We start from the raw sequence: 21,545 nt of genomic DNA, 5'->3' as shown, positions 1-21,545 counted from the left end.
AAACCACACTGCTCTTCCCCAGTCTGATGGTCTGTACATGCCTTCACACTCTCATTCAATACCCTCCCATATGATTTCCCAAGAATACCTAACAAACGTATGCCTCTGTAGTTTGAACACTCACCTTTATCCCCTTTGCCTTTGTACAGTGGCACCATGCTTGCATTCTGCCAATCCTCAGGCTCTTCACCATGGTCCATACAGATACATGCACAGACATATACATATATACACATCTACATATTCATACTTGCTTGCACTCATTACTTCCTGGCTCTAGCCCGCCCCACAGGAAACAGCATCGCTACCCCTTACTTCAGCAAGGTTGCACTAGGAAAACAGACAAAAAAGGCCACATTCATTCCCACTCAGTCTCTAGCTGTCATGTGTAATGCACCAAAATCACAGCTTCCTATCCACCTCCAAAGCCAGGTATCCATTTTATCGACCAACCCCAAGGGGTGGATGAACAGCTGCGTTGACTGTAGACTAGCTGCCACAACCAGGATTGTAACTTGTGCGCTCCCCCCCGGACGGCTTGTGAATGCATCATGGCCAGGAACACTAACCGCTCCACCTCAGGAATTCATATGATTTGAACATATTTATCTATTCACTCTCCAAATTTGTTCGTAGTTGCATATGTAGTTAGCGAGTAGTAGGGACAAAGAATGTCCTTATTTGCATACATTCACATTCTAGCTATCATGTATAATTAAAATTAAACAAAACCAGAGCCCTCCACCTGCAGCTAAGTCCCACATACCCTTCTGTGGTTTCCCCTGATTACTTCATACGCCATGGCAAAACCCATTCACCCTCTGTTTACTGCATCATCGTCATTCATGTTTTTCATCTAAGGACCATGCTTTGCATCCATGTAACACCACTGGGAGTAGAATACCATAAAATATATCAATCTTTGTCCACAGAGATAGTGATCATTCTCTCCACACACTCCTCAATGCACACGTAACCTTAACCCCTTCACCTACCCTTTGGCATATGTCAGCTTCCTTGATTCCATCCATTGCCTTGTCCTTCCCAGATATTCAGAAGACTCCTTTCTTCCATTGAGATTCACACTCCAAACAACCTACCTGTCTCTCTTCTCAGGTAATCTTTTTAATCTTACTTTTAGTTGGATTAACTGTCAACTTTCCCCATTCAGTAGAAACCAGCATCCGTGTTTCTCTCTCAGGTTTGCATCAGAGCCATGTCATCAACAAATGGCAACTGACAACTCCTAGGACTTCCAACCCCAAACAGATTGAAAACCTATCTCTGTCTCCAAGACCCTTACATTTATCTCCCTCACCACCCTGTCCATGAACAGATTAAACAGCCCTTGAGACACCATAAACCCATTTTCAGTTGGAACCACACTTCCCTCCATAAGTAACTTTCCAAATAGGCTTCAGTTTCGTCTAAAAATACTTAATGCTCTTATTATACTATATAAAGTCTCGGAGTTAGTGAAACCACCATTAGAAGGAAAATAGGATATGATTGCCATTTGCAAATCTTGGTTAGCAGTAGAGATTTCCTCGCTGATTACTCAATTGCAGAGTACCCACTTTCTGATTGAGATAGGGCATACAAAGTAGGCTTCAGTGTCCTACTCTTTGTTAAAGCTCATTTAGATCCTGTAGAAAAAACTGTTGGGAATGTAAACTTCATTTTCGTTGAAATTAAAAATAAACCATGTCAGAAAATAAACCATAGGACTAGTTTATAGGCCTCCTGCACAGAAACCAGAGGTAAAGGAAAGATTTTATGATCATTTAGCAGAAATTTGTAATGAACAAGATTCTATCATAGCAGAAGATTTTAACATACCTGTATCTAAATGGAGAGAATCCCTTTCCATTGTAATGCTATGAGCATGGACTCTACCTGAATTTGCCTGATAGTGCCCTATTCCAGTTAGTTAAGAAACCTACTTGTGACAAAAATATATTTGAATCTTACTACGATTGATGATCTTGTTAATTATGTTGAAGTTGGAGGAAACTTTGGTACAAGTGATCACCAACAAGTTGCTTTTGAGATTGCTTTCAATACTGCATGTAATATTGGTCGAAATGACAGTTGTGAAAAAATATATGATTTCAAATGTACAAATTTTGATGAGTTTTGTATTGCTCTTGATAAACAAACCTGGGATGATATAGTCAATGACATGAGTGTAGCTTGGAAAAGCTTGAGAAAATCCTCAAAGCAGCAAGGGGAACATATTTATCTACGAGTTATAGGCAATCTGTTTCTAAAACAAAACCAATGTGATGGAACAGTGAAATAAAAAAGTGCCTATTGTTTGAGAAAGTAGCTCCTAAAAAATTCAGAGAATCCAGTAACTAGCATGATGGAGTGATGTATATTAATTTGTGAAGAGAAGGTATGAGAGTTACATGACAAAGTAAATGTCAATATGAAACATATATTGCTGAAAACAGCAAAAGAAACCCTAAGGAGTTTTACAGTTATGTTAGAAAAAGAGAGTCATTATCCAGTCAATAAGTCCATTGATTATGGAAAACAGTGACTTGTTCAAGACAAAGAAGCCATGACAAAAATGTCAGATGACTTTTTGCATCTGTATTTATAATGAAAGACGCAACTCATGTCCTAATTCCAGTTTCATTGATATGAGAGGGGAACATTCACAAATTGACATGAAAGCCAAGGACATATTTTCATCAATAAACAGAGTGAAAATGAATAGAGCAGCAGGTCCTGATAAATTTTATCAGAGAACTACGAAAAAGACAAAAAATGAGCTAGTTAAGCCCTTGACTGCCCTTTTTGATAAGTCGCTTGCTGCAGGAAAAATTCTAGATGAATAAAAGTTTGCCAGTATAACATGTATGTTAAAGAAAAAGTAACAAGTCATTGTCAGAAAATTATTGTCCTGTTAGCTTATTGTCTGTAGTTGGAAAGCTGATGAAAACCATCATTTGATATAAATTGTAAACCATTTAGTGGACCACCACTTAAAAAGCAAACCTCAACAAAGTGGCTCATGTCTGATAAATTTGCTTGATTTCTCTTACAATATAATCAACATGAATGATGAAAGTAAAGCAGTTTGTGTTATCTATCCAGACTTTCAAAAAGCTTTTAATAAGGTTCTGCATCAAAGATTGATAGCAAGAACTAAGTTTCATGGCATTCATAGGGTTGTACTTCACTAGATAGGAAGTTGGTTAACAAAGAGTAGTGATTTATGGTCAAACCTCAGAATGGTTAGTCATAACAAGTGGAGTGCCACAATGATCAGTCTTGGAACCAGTTCTCTTCCTCATGTATATTGATGATATTGATAATGGGCTGCACTGCAAGATATCAAAATTCACTGATGTTACAAAGATGGGAAATAAATCAACAAATGAACTTGAATGTCTACAGCTTCAAACTGACATTGACACACTGATGAACTGAACTCAAGTGGCAAATGAATTTTAACATCAGTTATCATAGATTTTTTACATATTGGTAAAAACAAAAAGGCAACTAAAAATTAATTCTTTTGAACTGCAAAAGGTAAATGAGGAAAAAGACTTGGCTGTAATAATCTCTGGTGACCTACAACCAAATAAGCAGTGCACAGAAAGTGGAAAGCAGTGGAAAGAGTGAGCAAAATTCTGATTTTGAAGGCACAGCTTACGAATTTAAGTCCAGGGAAATCAGACTTTTACAATTCATTGGTTCATCTACATCTTGAATACTGTGTTCAGTTTTGGTCACCCCACCTGAATAAAGACATAGACAGAATGGAGGGAATACAGTGTCAAGCCATCAGGATGATTCCCAGAGTGAGAAACAAATCTCACAAGATGAGATTTAATTACTCGAATCTGTTTAGCTTTAAAAAAAAAAGAGGGTTAAGAGGTGATCTAATATAAGTACAAATGATCCCTGACTTACATTCGGATTACGTTCTGATAAGCCCATCGTAAGTTGAAGATTTTTTTTTATATATTTTTATTATATTTTGTCGCTGTCTCCCGCGTTTGCGAGGTAGCGCAAGGAAGCAGACGAAAGAAATGCCCACCCCCCCCCCATACACATGTATATACATACGTCCACACACGCAAATATACATACCTACACAGCTTTCCATGGTTTACCCCAGACGCTTCACATGCCTTGATTCAATCCACTGACAGCACGTCAACCCCGGTATACCACATCGTTCCAATTCACTCTATTCCTTGCCCTCCTTTCACCCTCCTGCATGTTCAGGCCCCGATCACACAAAATCTTTTTCACTCCATCTTTCCACCTCCAATTTGGTCTCCCTCTTCTCCTCGTTCCCTCCACCTCCGACACATATATCCTCTTGGTCAATCTTTCCTCACTCATTCTCTCCATGTGCCCAAACCACTTCAAAACACCCTCTTCTGCTCTCTCAACCACGCTCTTTTTATTTCCACACATCTCTCTTACCCTTACGTTACTCACTCGATCAAACCACCTCACACCACACATTGTCCTCAAACATCTCATTTCCAGCACATCCATCCTCCTGCGCACAACTCTATCCATAGCCCACGCCTCGCAACCATACAACATTGTTGGAACCACTATTCCTTCAAACATACCCATTTTTGCTTTCCGAGATAATGCTCTCGACTTCCACACATTCTTCAAGGCCCCCAGAATTTTCGCCCCCTCCCCCACCCTATGATCCACTTCCGCTTCCATGGTTCCATCCGCTGCGAGATCCACTCCCAGATATCTAAAACACTTCACTTCCTCCAGTTTTTCTCCATTCAAACTCACCTCCCAATTGACTTGACCCTCAACCCTACTGTACCTAATAACCTTGCTCTTATTTACATTTAATCTTAACTTTCTTCTTCCACACACTTTACCAAACTCAGTCACCAGCTTCTGCAGTTTCTCACATGAATCAGCCACCAGCACTGTATCATCAGCGAACAACAACTGACTCACTTCCCAAGCTCTCTCATCCCCAACAGACTTCATACTTGCCCCTCTTTCCAAAACTCTTGCATTTACCTCCCTAACAACCCCATCCATAAACAAATTAAACAACCATGGAGACATCACACACCCCTGCCGCAAACCTACATTCACTGAGAACCAATCACTTTCCTCTCTTCCTACACGTACACATGCCTTACATCCTCGATAAAAACTTTTCACTGCTTCTAACAACTTGCCTCCCACACCATATATTCTTTAAACCTTCCACAGAGCATCTCTATCAACTCTACCATATGCCTTCTCCAGATCCATAAATGCTACATACAAATCCATTTGTTTTTCTAAGTTTTTCTCACATACATTCTTCAAAGCAAACCACACTGCTCTTCCCCAATCTGATGCTCTGTACATGCCTTCACCCTCTCAATCAATACCCTCCCATATAATTTACCAGGAATACTCAACAAACTTATGCCTCTGTAATTTGAGCACTCACTCTTATCCCCTTTGCCTTTGTACAGTGGCACTATGCAAGAATTCCGCCAATCCTCAGGCACCTCACCATGAATCATGCATACATTAAATAACCTTACCAACCAGTCAACAGTACCGTCACCCCCTTTTTTAATAAATTCCACTGCAATACCATCCAAACCTGCTGCCTTGCCGGCTTTCATCTTCCGTAAAGCTTTTACTACCTCTTCTCTATTTACCAAAATAGAGAAGTTGAAGATATAAGTCAAAAATACATTTAATACATGTAGTACAGCTGTTTACACTCGTGATCGCATGGCTGACTGGAAGCTGCAGCTCTCTGCCTCATGAGAGAGTATCATACTGCATATTTTTAGCCTGGGAAATCAAAATTTGAAAAAAGTTTTCTACTTAATGCGTATCACTATTGCACCATCATAAAGTTGAAAAATCATAAGTCAACCTGTAGCACAGTGGGGATCATCTGTATTCAGAATGATCAAAGGCTTTGATAATCTTGATCTATCAAGTTATCTATGACTTGATTCATCTGATTTTACTTGTAGTAATGGACACAAACTCGTGAGCAAAAGAGTTACATCAAATGAGGCAAAGTACTTTTTCTTGTACAAGATTGTTAGCACATGAATTGATTGGAAAGTAGAGTGGTTGAAAGCAGTGCTATAGATTTCTTCATACATAGACACCATATCCTGCATTAGCAAGGTAGCATTTAGAACAGATGGCTGAACCTGAGGGGAAAAATCCTCATTTGATCACCTCCTTTGTTCCTTCTTTTGACAAAGTACTAAGATACTGTTGATATGAAGAATAGAATTGATAAATACTTCACGCCACAACTTTCATTATTTACATTTCCATAGTAAAAATTACAATTTTCAGGTAATTGTCTGTGAATTATCTGTATGCCTACTAACTTTTATCACTTTCTGTAAGCTTCTGATATCTTCCACTATCACAAATGCCCTTCAAAGGACCTAATGGTCTGTTGCTGCTTGAATTCCTTTGTACCTCTTCTCTTCTAACTTGCACACATGCCTTAGTTTCTTTGTAGAAACTCTTCACGCTATGTATTTGTAACACTATCCACAAAGCATCTCTAGCAACTCTGATGGAGGTTTCAGGGAACCTTCAGTAAAATTGTTGAGTCTATAAAGAACAAACAAAAATGCTGATGAGATTTGCACAGACTTTGCAAAAGCATTTGATTAAGATGACCATGGTGTCATTGCACTTAAAATGCGAGATGGGAACCTGAAAACACTGGGTTATGGAAATACAACCTTTTAACTAACAGATCACATGGTTATAATACAGGCCATTCCCATTGCTTCCGCAGGAAAAAGCTCTCTCTCCCCTCAAGAAACTGTACTTGCATCCCTCCTGTTCCTCATTCTGATATCTGATGTTGATGAATCTCATTGAATAAGAAAGGGATGCAGAAAGGCTGCAAACATAAAGGAGGTCATCCTCTGGGCCAATAGAGACATCTTATTTTTCACTTGAGATAAATATCGACTCCTTTGGAATGGGGAAAAATGAAATGAAAAACAACACTGAGCACCTGTGGACACAGATGCTGTCATAAACGAAATTAATAATGTGAGAGAAATCGAGTAATGTCTGACAACCTTCAGCAAATACAACAAAAGGATGGTGCACATAGCAGGAAATAAGCCATGCTTCCCATGATTCCTCACCTCTTTACCTGTCATTACAGTTACAATGATGATTGCTCTCATCAGGTGTTTAGTCAACAGTCATCAGCTTCTCCCAGAGAGGTGTCTTCACTAGAACATATGGTGTCCAGAGGATGACCTCAACTCTTGCCTTTTTCTGCAACTGTCACTTTGTGGCACTCAAAAATGAGGCATTTGGCATTCACCTCAAAAAGTTCATCCAATATTGATCAAATGTTTCACTCAAAGATTGTGGTTGGAAAGCTCTGCTTCATGAGACTTCTTTGTGATATCCCAAGTATACCCTTCTATTTAATGTATCTATGAATCATCTGAAGGAAAATAAGACTTTGTTAGAGAAATGGAATTTTCAGGTATAAAAGACTATTTTCTCTTCTGGAGAAGGGAGATTCACCAATGCTGATGTAATTACCCTTGCTCCTGGCCATCACTTTATTTCATTAGTTGTCATCCTTGCTTGCTCACTTAAGTGACTATAACTGGCGGTGGTTGTGAGTTTGAGAGGGTAGATTCTGTGTGATTTATGCCCATACTTGGGGTGGTGACATATATTGTACAGGGTGTTTCTCTTATGAGGTAGTATATTTGAATCTTATCCCTTTTCTGGAAAAATTTTATTTTATACCTGAAAACTCACTGTTTTAGGGATTTTTTTTTCTTTTTTTGCTCTAAGACATAAAAGAATACACAAACTCATTGGAGTGGTTACAGGCTAGGTTCCCAGACTGTACTCAAACATTAATCTGTACTGTCAAGTTAGACATGCAAAACTTTAGTAAGATATCACCTCAAAAAGCAAGGGGTGTTATAAATAGAATAACATGAAATAGCCCTTGTTAATCATATCATATGTAATTTTTCAATACCATAATGATTTTCTCTACATTTCAGCTGGCTGTGTTGCTATATGCACCAAATGAACCCACTTATTGGACCATCCCTCCACAACACTACAATTGTTGCCTTGAAGGAACTGTGGGTATGTACTAATTAGACCTGTGTATCTGTGTGGGTATACTAATTAGATATTTCTTCTTAAATGTTGGAAATTCTCAGATTATTGCAGATCAGAATTTTACTTAGCTCCTGATAAGTTGATGCCCTTGAACAGTTAAACCACAGAAATTTTGAGATTGTAGTCACATGAAGAATTCAACATCATGAACATGTACATGCATTATGATAGTTACACCAGTACCAACAGAACATGGTAACTCTGCATAATAACACTCAGTGTCTTTTCCTCCAGCATTTCAGTTTAGCTGTCTGTATATATATCTGATGCCTGTTCCCTACAGTAACTCCCTCAAGGGGATGGCCACAGCAAAAGTCTCAATAACTGGTGAACGCTAGTGCTGCTTCTTAGCCTATGTTGCTTCACTTTTAGCAGGCCATTGGCAGTGGGCAACTCTAGCACAGTGTTTCCAGAGGCTTCCACCTTATGTGTCTACCTAATGTTCTTGCCCAGTGTTCCTACCTGCTACTTCTACCTAATGCTCCAACCTAATGTTTCTATCTGCTACTTCAACTTAATGTTTCTACCTCATGCTCCTACTTAATGTTCTGAATCCATCTATTGCTCCTTCCATTTTGCCAAAAGGTTGGGCTACTGCATAGCACTCACTGCAGGAAAATAAAGTTACAAAGAATGAATTCTGTGAGTTGCATGTTATCAAGTGTTGAGTGGGACATGAAGAGATTGTGCATTTGTGTTCATAATGTCAGCACCCCATTTGTAGGCGAGGCAGAAGGAAAAGACAGCTACATGGGTCAGAGGAGTATAACTTGACAACCACTGATGTACTGGCTTAGTACACAGCTGTTGTTAACCCTCCTGATACCGAAGCAGGTAGTACCGGTAATATACCTTCCTGGTCGTTGACTGCCTACCAGCTACTATCTACCTACTTACTTGCACTTTGTCATTGAATGTTTGATATTCTATTTTTCTGAAATACTGAGGTGGTTTTGATTTATTATACATATTCTGTCTGATGAGTAGCCATTACTAGTAGCTGGAAGTGCATGACGTGATTTTTTTTTTTTCCCTCACAGAAACTGTTAAGAGACATTTGGTTATGACCCTAACTGATCCAGATTTGTAATTTTTAGTTCAAGTATTCAAGTACAACTGAAGTAGTTCAGTAGTCTTTGGTTCTAATACTTCCAAGTGATAAGTAGACCTTGAACATCCATACTTAATTCAGTAGTTAATATGACATCTCTAAGGTTTACACGTATGTACATTTACTCTGCATAATTACATGTGCTGATTTTGACTGATTTTGTATCAGTTTCTCACATAGTAGGCTATAAATTTTCTAGCCTTTCAAAGAATTGAGAGGAGATAATAGATTTTGGTTTTATTTGTTCCAACAGATTCTCATTTCAAGTATCATTTTTAGAACGCACTTGCTTTTAAAAAGTTGAATTTGAAGTAAAGTTTCCTGTTTCATTCACCTAAACCCATGTTAGGATTCCTTGACTGTGTGTTACTGAAAATTATGTAAGGCACGTGTGCGAGTAGGAAGAGAGGAAAGTGATTGGTTCCCAGTGAATGTCAGTTTGCGGCAGGGGTGCGTGATGTCTCCATGGTTGTTTAATATGTTTATGGATGAGGTGGTTAGGGAGGTGAATGCAAATGTTTTGGAGAGAGCGGCAAGTATGCAGTCTGTTGTGGATGAGAGGGCTTGGGAAGTGAGCCAGTTGTTGTTCACTGATGATACAGCACTGTTGGCCACTTTGGGTGAAAAACTACAGAAGTTGGTGACTTGAGTTTGGTAAAGTGTGTGAAAGAAGAAAGCTGGGAGTAAATGTGAATAAGAGCATGGTTATTAGGTTCAGTAGGGTTGAGGGATAAGTTAATTGGGAGGTAAGTTTGAATGGAGAAAAACAAGAAGTGAAGTGAAAATTTTAGATATCTGGGAGTGATTTGGCAGCGGATGGAACCATGGAAGCGGAAGTGAGTTAAAGGGTTGGGGAGGGGGCAAAGGTTCTGGGAGAATTGAAGAATGTGTGGAAGGTGAGAACGTTATCTCGGAGCAAAACTGGATATGTCTTAAGGAATGGTGGTTCCAACAATGTTATATGGTTGCGAGGCATGGGTTATAGATAGGGTTGTATGGAGGAGGATGGATGTGTTGGAAATGAAGTGTTTGCGGACAGTATGTGGTGTGAGATGGTTTGATTGAGTGAGTAATGAAAGGGTAAGAGAGATGTGTGGTAATAAAAAGAGTGTGGTTGAGAGAGGCAGAAGAGGGTGTGTTGAAATGGTATGATCACATGGAGAGAATGAGTGAGGAAAGATTGACAAAGAGGATATATGTGTCAAAGGTGGAGGGAACAAGAAGCAGGAGACCAAATTGGAGGTGGAAGGATGGAGTGAAAAAGATTTTGAGCGATTGGGGCCTGAACATATAGGAAGGCGAAAGGCATGCAAGGAATAGAATGAATTGGAATGATGTGGTATACCGGGGTTGACGTACTGTCAGTGGATTGAACCAGGGCATGTGAAGCATCTGGGGTAAACCATGGAAAGTTTTGTGGGGCCTGGATGAAGAAAGGGAGCTGTGGCTTCAGTGCTTTACACATGACAGCTAGAGACTGAGTGTGAATAAATGTGACCTTTTTGTCTTTTCCATGCACTACCTCACCAAGGGGGGGATGCTATCTCACATTTGGCGGGGTAGCTACGTGAATGGATGAAGGCATTAAGTATGAATATGTACATGTGTATATATGTATAGGTTGATATGTATAGGTATGTATATGTGTGTGTATAGGTGTTTATTTATATACATGTGTATGTGGGTGTGTTGGGCCATTCTTTTGTCTGTTTCCTTGCGCTACCTCGCTAACAGGGGAGACAGTGATTAAGTATAATAAAGAAATAAAAAAGATAAGTCTTCCCATCTTTGGTATTCCTTGGCAAACTCTGTATCATGTCAAGCCAGTAGAAGTGGCTCGGGAGTTCACCAGTTATGGAGAATTTTGCCATGGCCACCCCCTTTAGAGAGTTACCGGACGGAATGGGCGTCAGAGATTTATTTATTTATTATACTTTGTCGCTGTCTCCCACGTTAGCAAGGTATCACAAGTAAACAGACGAAAGAATGGCCCTACCCATCCACATACACATGAATATACATACACGTCCACACACACACATATACATGCCTATACATCTCAACATATACATATATATAAACACAGACATATACATATATACACGTGCAAAATTCATACTGTCTGTCCTTATTCATTCCCGTCACCACCCTGCCACACATTAAATAATAACCCCTCCCCCGCATGTGCGCGAGGTAGCGCTAGGAAAAGACAACAAAGGCCTCATTTGTTCACACTCAGTCTCTAGCTGTCATGTATAATGCACCGAAACCACAGCTCCCTTTCCACATCCAGTCCCTACAAAACTTTCCATAGTTTACCCCAGATGCTTCATATGCCCTGGTTCAATCCATTGACAGCACGTCGACCGCAATATACTATATCGTTCCAATTCACTCTCTTCCTTGCACGTCTTTCACCCTCCTGCATGTTCAGGCCCTGATCACTCAAAATCTTTTTCACTCCATCTTTCCACCTCCAGTTTGGTCTCCCACTTCTCCTCGTTCCCTCCACCTCTTACACATATATCCTCTTTGTCAATCTTTCCTCAATCATTCTCTCCATGTGACCAAACCACTTCAAAACACCCTCTTCTGCTCTCTCAACCACACTTTTTATTACCACATATCTCTTACTCTTTCATTACTTACTCGATCAAACCACCTCACACCACATACTGTCCTCAAACATCTCATTTCCAGCACATCCACCCTCCTCCGCACAACTCTATATAGCCCATGCCTCACAACCATATAACATTCTTGGAACCACTATTCCTTCAAACATACCCATTTTTGCTTTCCAAGATAATGTTCTAGACTTCCACACATTTTTCAACGCTCCCAGAACTTTTGCCCCCTCACCCACCCTATGACTTCCGCTTCCATGGTTCCGTCCGCTGCCAAATCCACTCCCAGATATCTAAAACACCTCACTTCCTCCAGTTTTTCTCCATTCAAATTTATCTCCCAACTGACTTGTCCCTCAACCCTACTGTACCTAATAACCTTGCTCTTATTCATGTTTACTGTCAGCTTTCTTCTCTCACACACTTCACCAAACTCAGTCACCAGCTTCTGCAGTTTCTCACCCAAATCAGCCACTAGCACTCTATCATCAGTGAACAACAGCTGACTCACTTCCCAAGCTCTCTCATCCACAACAGACTGCATACTTGCCCCTCTTTCCAAAACTCATGCATTCACCTCCCTAACAATCCCATCCATAAACAAATTAAACAACCATGGAGACATTACGCACCCCTGCCGCAAACCAACATTCACTGAGAACCAATCACTTTCCTCTCTTCCTACACATACACATGCCTTACATCCTCGATAAGAACTTTTCACTGCTTCTAACAACTTGCCTCCCACACCATATATTCTTAATACCTTTCACAGAGCATCTCTATCAACTCTATCATATGCCTTCTCCAGATCCATAAATGCTACATACAAATCCATATGCTTTTCTAAGTATTTCTCACATACATTCTTCAAAGCAAACACCTGATCCACATATTCTCTACCACTTCTAAAGCCACGCTGCTCTTCCCCAATCTGATGCTCTGTACATGCCTTCACCCTCTCAATTAATACCCTCCCATATAATTTACCAGGAATACTCAACAAACTTATACCTCTGTAATTTGAGCACTCACTTTTATCCCCTTTGCCTTTGTACAATGGCACTATGCAAGCATTCCGCCAATCCTCAGGCACCTTACCATGAGTCATACATACATTAGATAACCTTACCAACCAGTCAACAATACAGTCATCCCCTTTTTAAATAAATTCCACTGCAATACCATCCAAACCCGCTGCCTTGCTGGCTTTCATCTTCTGCAAAGTTTTTACTACCTCTTCTCTGTTTACCAAATCATTCTCCCTAAACCTCTCACTTTGCACACCACCTCACTCAAAACACCCTATATCTGCCTCTCTGTCATCAAACACATTCAACACACCTTCAAAATACTCACTCCATCTCCTCACATCACCACTACTTGTTATCACCTTCCCATTAGCCCCCTTCAGTGATGTTCTCATTTGTTTCCTTGTTTTACGCACTTTATTTACCTCCTTCCAAAACATCTTTTTATGCTCCCTAAGATTTAATGATACTCTCTCACCCCAACTCTCATTTGCCCTCTTTTTCACCTCTTGCACCTTTCTCTTGACCTCCTGCCTCTTTCTTTTATACATCTTCCAGTCATTTGCATTATTTCCCTGCAAAAATCATCCAAATGCCTCTCTCTTCTCTTTCACTAATAATCTTACTTTTTCATCCCACCACTCACTACCCTTTCTAATCTGCCCACCTTCCCCGCTTCTCATGCCACAAGCATCTTTTGCGCAAGCCATCATTGCTTCCCTAAATACATCCCATTCCTCCCCCACTCCCCTTATGTCCTTTGTTCTCACCTTTTTCCATTCTGTACTCAGTCTCTCCTGGTACTTCCTCACGCAAGTCTCCTTCCCAATTTCACTTACTCTCACCACTCTCTTCACCCCAACATTCTCCCTTCTTTTCTGAAAACCTCTACAAATCCTCACCTTTGCCTCTCAGCACATTAACATCCAAAAGTCTCTCTTTCTCACGCCTATCAATTAACACGTAATCCAATAACCCTCTCTGGCCATCTCTCCTACTTACATACGTATACTTATGTATATCTCTCTTTTTAAACCAGGTATTCCCAATCACCAGTCATTTTTCAGCACATAAATCGACAAGCTCTTCACCATTTCCATTTACAACACTGAACACCCCATGTACACCAATTATTCCCTCAACTGCCACATTACTCACCTTTGCTTTCAAATCACACATCACTGTAACCTGGTCTCATGCATCAAAACTACTAACACTCACTCAACTGCTCCCAGAACACTTGCCTCTCATGATCTTTCTTCTCATGCCCAGGTGCATATGCACCAATAATCACCCATCTCTCTCCATCCACTTTCCGTTTTCAGATATCAATCTAGAGTTTAATTTCTTACACTTTATCACATATTCCCACCACTCCTGTTTCAGGAGTAGTGGTACTCTTTCCCTTGCTCTTGTCCTCTCACTAACCCCTGACTTTACTCCCAAGACATTTCCAAACCACTCTGCCCCCTTACCCTTGAGCTTTGTTTCACTCAGAGCCAAAACATTCAGGTTCCTTTCCTCAAACATACTACCTATCTCTCCTTTTTTCTCATCTTGGTTACATCCACACACATTTAGACACCCCAATCTGAGCCTTCGAGGAGGATGAGTACTCCATGCGTGACTCCTTCTTCTGTTTCCCCTTTTAGAAAGTTAAAATACAGGGAGGGAAGGGTTTCTAGCCCTGTCAGGGTCTCCTACCTAATGTTCCTCCCAATTATTTCTGCCTATTGTGTCTACCCAATATTTCAACCTACTACTTTTCTAAAGCACCCATCTAATGTTCCTACCCACTACTACTACCAAATGTTTCTACCAAAATATTCCAGATGATCTCTTATTTTTTTGAAGAATAATTACAGGTATTTTCCAGGGGTATTTTCTCTTTTCTTTCACTTGTATTAACTTGCCAACTGTGCTAGTGGTACTAGATAGGATGCTAGACTGCAGCATGTGGATAGCCCATAGGCAAGATATGGTGACTGGTGAATGAACCATGAAAGCCAGGTCTGTATCATTTCTATCAAACTTCACAGTGATTGAGACGCTAAGCCCATAATTTTAACCTTTGATACCTTATCCTTTTTTATGCAATGAAGAGTTAGCGAGAAGGAAAGGTAAACAAAAGAATATTGTAATGGGGCATTCTTTGTTATTCTCATTTTAAAAGTACCTAAAATACTATGAAGTTATTGTTGTGGCTAGCTGTTTGATACTGTTGGATGCATGCTTGAATTGTACTTGAACATTTGAATTTTGGGTTCAGTTCACAGATTTTTAACCATTGTTACTAAGTGAATGTTATGTGAAAGAACATTTCTCAATCAAACAGCTGTGGTTGACTGGTTTGACTTTATCTAAGTTAGCATGTCATAAGACTCAGGTAATACAAACTTGTTAAAAGGTTTCAATGGATCTCCTCCATTTCATTTATGTTACAGATACACCCAATTTTCCCGCACTATTTCTTCCAAAGCCTTGCCAGATTAACCATTTTACCGGACCAACCATGGTCACGTAATAATAATTCAACAACACACCTCTAACCCACTGACTATACATTCCCATGTGTTTAACGTATACCATGGATTGCTAGATATTTAAACAAATATTATATGTTTGAGCACCCTAAGATGGTAAGTCTGTCCTTAGATTGTTTGAATCCTGTGGGGTCTTCTTCGTCTTCTGTTGTTTGTGTTTTCCTAGGTGTACATCGCCAGAATAATGCAGTTTCATCTGCATTATACACTTGCTCAGGACTGAGGTGCTTGTCAGCTACGAGTTTCACAAATTCGTCCACATACTCAGCAGCTCCTTCGTGGTTTGCAGACCGCTTTTCTCTGCACACTTCATTCATGGAAATTCCATGACGCTTCTTGAATCTTTGAAGCCACCCTTCTCTATAGTCATGCTCATGTTATGATTTAAAGTCTTTATGGAACAGCGTAGCCTGGTCTATTATCATGCTTCCTGACAAGTCCACTCCATCACTTCAACTGGTCTATTACCATGCTACCTGACAAGTCCACTCCATCACTCCAACACTATCAAGACTATTCCATCATCTCTCAATCATGCTCAGTACTCTTACTATCTTTCATAGTTTTCCTAATCATCATTTGCTTCTTGGAATCACTGTCTGCATAAAATTTCAATATTTTCTCCCTTTCCTTCATTATATCATAAATAGTTGATGAACCAATATTGTAGATGTCACACAGCTTATGCACCGAAACACCACAGTCCATTTTTTTTCAACAGTTCTACTTTATCTTGGATCGATATGGACTGGTGTTTATGTTTGACACCACGACTGACACTCTCATATGTCTTAGAAACCATAGCTAGGGTTAAATTTAAGCAAAATAAGCTAAGAATCCCACAGAATTGTGATATCACCACCAACAAGTGCAGTGTAAAGAATGTTAATATGCGTCCCCTACACACAATGCCATCTGTGACCACTCAGTAAACTAGTCTGGGGGCCGCGGTAATTTCAAGTTCCCTCACATAATTTTGTCTGGACTAAAGGAGGTGCCGAACCATCAGTTGCTGGAAATTCAGTGGTGTACTTGTATATGAATTTGGGAAAAGCAGCAGAATATTAGGGGGTCACTTATCCTAGTATGGTACGCTACTAAGAAAATGTTCTCAATGACAAAATTAACCAGGCTCTTACTAGAATACACAGGCTTTGCCACATTTTTGTAACCATTTTTTTACTTTTCTAAACTTGTCAGGTCATGAAAATATAAATAGACTATGATTTAAGTAGAAAATGAATACATTTTGTGGCTAAATCTTAAAGTAATTGACAATGAAATATATCTTAGCAAGCTGTCAAATTGATATGAATAACAAGAAATGTAAGATCTTTGAACTTTATAATAGTTTGACCTTTATCATTAAATTTTTAACAAAAATTCTAATTTTCAGAAATAAACAAGGCGAGGACAGACCATTGTCACCAGATGAATGTTATGTGAAGGAATGTTTCTCAATCAAACAGCTGTAGTTGACTGCGGTTTGGCTTATCTACATTATCATGTCATAAAAATCGAGTAATACAAACATGTTAAAAGGTATCAATGGGTCTCTGAATCATTTATGTTATGTGAATTTGGGAAAAGCAGCAGTACTGAAACTTAAGAAATAACCACCAGCTGAATATTATAATAATGTTCTTCCCCAAAACTTGGTACTTGCCATGACATCCTGAATTACACCGAATACACAGTGGATTACATTAGTTTTGATACATTCCAAAAAGGCATTGTGGCTCAAGTATTCATATGATATTGCACCTGTTCTTTTTTTAATGAATGAACGCTTTAGAAATTTTTTCCATAATGTCACATCTACAGAAAAATTTAAAACATGTATTTTGAAATGTTACTCTGGATTTTAGTAGGGTTAGTTATGTATTTATAAATCTCCAGTCATGTTGCATATAAAAACAGGATCAAGAAGATGGATGCCTGGTTTCTTTTAAGAATCGCTCTACATAGAATATAACCCTACTATTTTCCCTAAAGTAGCAACCTACCTATATCCTTTTGCATACTACAACCATTCTTTTCTTAATCCACCCACAATAATAGTTGATCTTTAGTTTACTAGCCATCTTAGCCCCAACACCAAACATTGATATTTCTACTTTTCTCACACATTTGTTTTGGAAGATGACAAAATATATTTACATAGAAGCAGCTACACCTTGTGATTTAGATAATGAACTTGGCTCTGAGAATAGAGAGATAATTCATAGACAAGATAGTATGTCACTTTAGTAGGTGATGGAATTTGAATAACAGGCACGAAGAATGTTAATTCAGATTCCTCTGTGCAATTCGCACTTTAGGTCAGTTTTATGGATTTATCTCTCTCAAGAAAATTCTAGCAACAGGTTTACTTTTCTGTCATATATTTATATAGCATTTTGATGGATTATCAAATCTCATTCTAAATGTTATACAGGAACAATTTATGCTTTGATCATTTATAAACCTTTTGAGTCATATCAGGATGCAGAGTACTTGTTTTTTATTGCAAAAAGGGAAAAATACAGCATATGTTTATTCTCTTTTCATTTTGAATTTCAAGGAAAACAAATATTACTTTAAGGCCCTAATAAATCATCTGATATTTCAAGAACAGGTAGTAAATGAGCAGCGATATATTGAATATATGTACATAACTTTGTGTTCGTGAAATTTTGAAAATAATTTATTCATTCCTTTGGTATCAGAAATATATGTACAAAATCATATGGATGTCAGCTTTGGTTAACAGTAGCTATGTTTCTTCTGTTTTTTATATTTATTGATCATACGGTGGACAGATACATTGTTAGTGTCTGTGAGCTGTCTTGATTTTATAAGAACTGAACGAATATTAACGTATAATGCAAGTTATCTAAGTAAAATCCTTTTGCATTTAATCCTTGTTTTAGTCCTTGTACACAGATGCTAAACATAGTTCTATTATTACACTTTGCTTGAAAATTTCATAAATAAGATCAGAGTGATCCAGGAATGAATCCACCACAAAAACTTGTAGTATACTGAATATACTGTGAATGTAACACAACTTGGAATCATCATTCATTTCATAGTAAAATTAAACACACATTACTTCACAGCACACTGTTTTATACTGCAGATGAAATTAAGATTTTGTTTATTCTTTTATTTATTTGGAGAATAATGATTAGAATGTGAACTGCAACACTACTGTATATTGCAAAAAAGACATGTGGAAATACAGTGAAAGGGAATCTTTTGTCTTTAGTATCTTGTAAACAAAAGATCTGGAAAAATGAATTTTAAATACCAGGTCCAGTAAATCTCATAATGACCAAACTTGGGCTATGTCTGAGTGCAGATTTAAGAGATTTAATTTCAGCTTATGATATTCTAAGAAAGTCATAAACACTCATTGTGCTAGTCATAAGGATGCTAAAGGAAAGTGCCCAGTAAATGTCATGTAAGTATGTCAAATTTGAATATGTTTGCCAAATGAAATATCTTTCACTAACAATCTAATTTTAGTTTCAACAGTTATTGATATATATTTTATTTATACTTACTAACTTACGTCCTGCCCCAGGAGCTCCTTCTTACTTATATTCAGCCATAAGATTACTCCAGATTGACTTAATCAGTTGTTCTTATGAAGGCCATGTTCATAACTTCATGTTTGTTTGGTAAGTAGTGCAGAACCTAGTATTTTGCCTCCATTATTTACTTGCATGTATCAGGTAGTCATATGTACATTTTCATCTGTATTATCATATAATTCTTCAGCATTTTCCCACCTGTTTTTAAGGTGTTTCATACTCATCATCATATATTTTGAAAATCAGTTGATGAAAATATTCAAGATAGTGGGGGGGATGTAAAAGTCATAATCGCAAGTGAAAAAATATCCAAGATATAGAATAAAGGTGGAAAAATGAAATTATTTTCTGCACATTATGTGATAAGCCTTTTGAGTATGATAGTATTTATTAACCCAAATGTCATGATATACATTCATTATTCCACAGATTGATTTTCTGTATTCATGTATTAGTCTTAGTAATATGTTGCTCATTAATATATTATTATTATATAACCCTAGGACCCTTTCTGTAGGGTTCCAAAAGTTTCACTGCAAGTAGTACCAGGGAAGGGGTGGACTCCTCTGAAATGAGTTTTTTGACAGTGTTATACTTTGATGACAGTCTTGCTGAAGATGAGATTTTCTTCAGTACATAACCACAAGTAGGCAGAGTTGGTAACTTCCTTGTAAATGCTCACATGCACTAGTTAATAGGTACTTTTATAATTTTCCAGTTCTGTAACATTTCAATCATGTATTTTCAGCTGAATGGCTACCTAAATTCAATGAACTTTTCCTTACTGTTTATGTTTTTATTTTTTTTTTTTTTTTTTTTTTATACTTTGTCGCTGTCTCCCGCGTTTGCGAGGTAGCGCAAGGAAACAGACGAAAGAAATTCCCCAACCCCCCCCATACACATGTACATACACACGTCCACACACACAAATATACATACCTACACAGCTTTCCATGGTTTACCCCGGACGCTTCACATGCCTTGATTCAATCCACTGACAGCACGTCAACCCCTGTATACCACATCGCTCCAATTCACTCTATTCCTTGCCCTCCTTTCACCCTCCTGCATGTTCAGGCCCCGATCAAACAAAATCTTTTTCACTCCATCTTTCCACCTCCAATTTGGTCTCCCTCTTCTCCTCGTTCCCTCCACCTCCGACACATATATCCTCTTGGTCAATCTTTCCTCACTCATTCTCTCCATGTGCCCAAACCATTTTAAAACACCCTCTTCTGCTCTCTCAACCACGCTCTTTTTATTTCCACACATCTCTCTTACCCTTACGTTACTTACTCGATCAAACCACCTCACACCACACATTGTCCTCAAACATCTCATTTCCAGCACATCCATCCTCCTGCGCACAACTCTATCCATAGCCCACGCCTCGCAACCATACAACATTGTTGGAACCACTGTTCCTTCAAACTTACCCATTTTTGCTCTCCGAGATAACGTTCTCTCCTTCCACACATTCTTCATTGCTCCCAGACTTTTGCCCCCTCCTTCACCCTGCGACTCACTTCCGCTTCCATGGTTCCATAAGCTGCCAAGTCCACTCCCAGATACTAAAACACTTTACTTCCTACAGTTTTTCTACATTCAAGCTTACATCCCAGTTAACTTGTCCCTCAACCCTACTGAACCTAATAACTTGCTCTTATTCACATTTACTCTCAACTTTCTCCTTTCACACACTTTTCCAAACTCAGTATATATTTATCTATTCATTCATAAATAGTAACCAGACTCTACCTGAAAGTGAGTACACTGCAAGTAAGAAGTCACTTTCATTAAGGTTGAATGATGTCAGTGAATGGAACAAAGTAGAATCTTGTTAGTAGTTCCTGGGCTCCACCTGCAAGTGATTATATTGAGAGCAAGAAGTCACATGCAAGATGTTCATGAATGGAAAAAAGTACTGTCTTCTTGCTCCAGAGAGTCTACTATTTTCCTGCAGCCTTGAATCTATAGGAAATCCATAAAAGGGGTCCTTGGGTTAGTTAATAAGGATAGATGATATTTTATTCAAATTTTTGTATATGTTGTTTGTTTAGATTGAGTGGTGGTAGATGCTCTGACTGTGTAGGTAGAACTTACCCATATGTTTTCATTGTCAAAATATTACAATTGTTCTGTATCTGTGTTGGTGACTGGAGTCATTGTCAAATATACAGTAACTGTTTAAGTTATTATCACTAAAGTTTTATTACCCTTTGTGTATGTGAAGTCCATGTTTGTAGAGGTAAAGATTGGTAAGAGGTAAGAGCAGACGAGATAAAAGAATAATGTGAAAAGGATACGAGCTGTGATGAAACCACATAGAGGGTTGGATACAATAGAATTTGTTCCTTTAGTCTTTTGATATCTAAACTATATTCTTGCATGCACTATGTTATACAGGTACACCACCGAATTTCTGGCAACTAATAGTTCGGCACCTCCTTTAGTCCAGACAAAATTACGTGAGGGAACTTGAAATTACCGTG

General features: G+C 38.6%; 1 protein-coding gene across 1 annotated transcript in view; it reads left to right on the top strand.

Annotated features, from left to right (window-relative positions):
- Positions 1–21,251, top strand: part of LOC139754961 (V-type proton ATPase subunit e 2-like) — a 50,252-nt gene extending 29,001 nt beyond the window's left edge. The window contains exons 3-4 of the mRNA XM_071672802.1: positions 8,040–8,127; positions 16,872–21,251. Of these exons, the coding sequence (XP_071528903.1) occupies positions 8,040–8,127; positions 16,872–16,877 (94 nt within the window). The 3' untranslated portion in view covers positions 16,878–21,251. The remainder of the gene's footprint in view (positions 1–8,039; positions 8,128–16,871) is intronic.
- The last annotated feature ends 294 nt before the right edge of the window (positions 21,252–21,545 follow it).

Source organism: Panulirus ornatus, chromosome 18 (assembly GCF_036320965.1).
Source record: "Panulirus ornatus isolate Po-2019 chromosome 18, ASM3632096v1, whole genome shotgun sequence".
Classification (NCBI taxonomy): domain Eukaryota; kingdom Metazoa; phylum Arthropoda; class Malacostraca; order Decapoda; family Palinuridae; genus Panulirus; species Panulirus ornatus.
The sequence above is the reverse complement of the archived record's forward strand: the minus strand, read 5'-3'. Positions and strand labels throughout refer to the sequence as shown.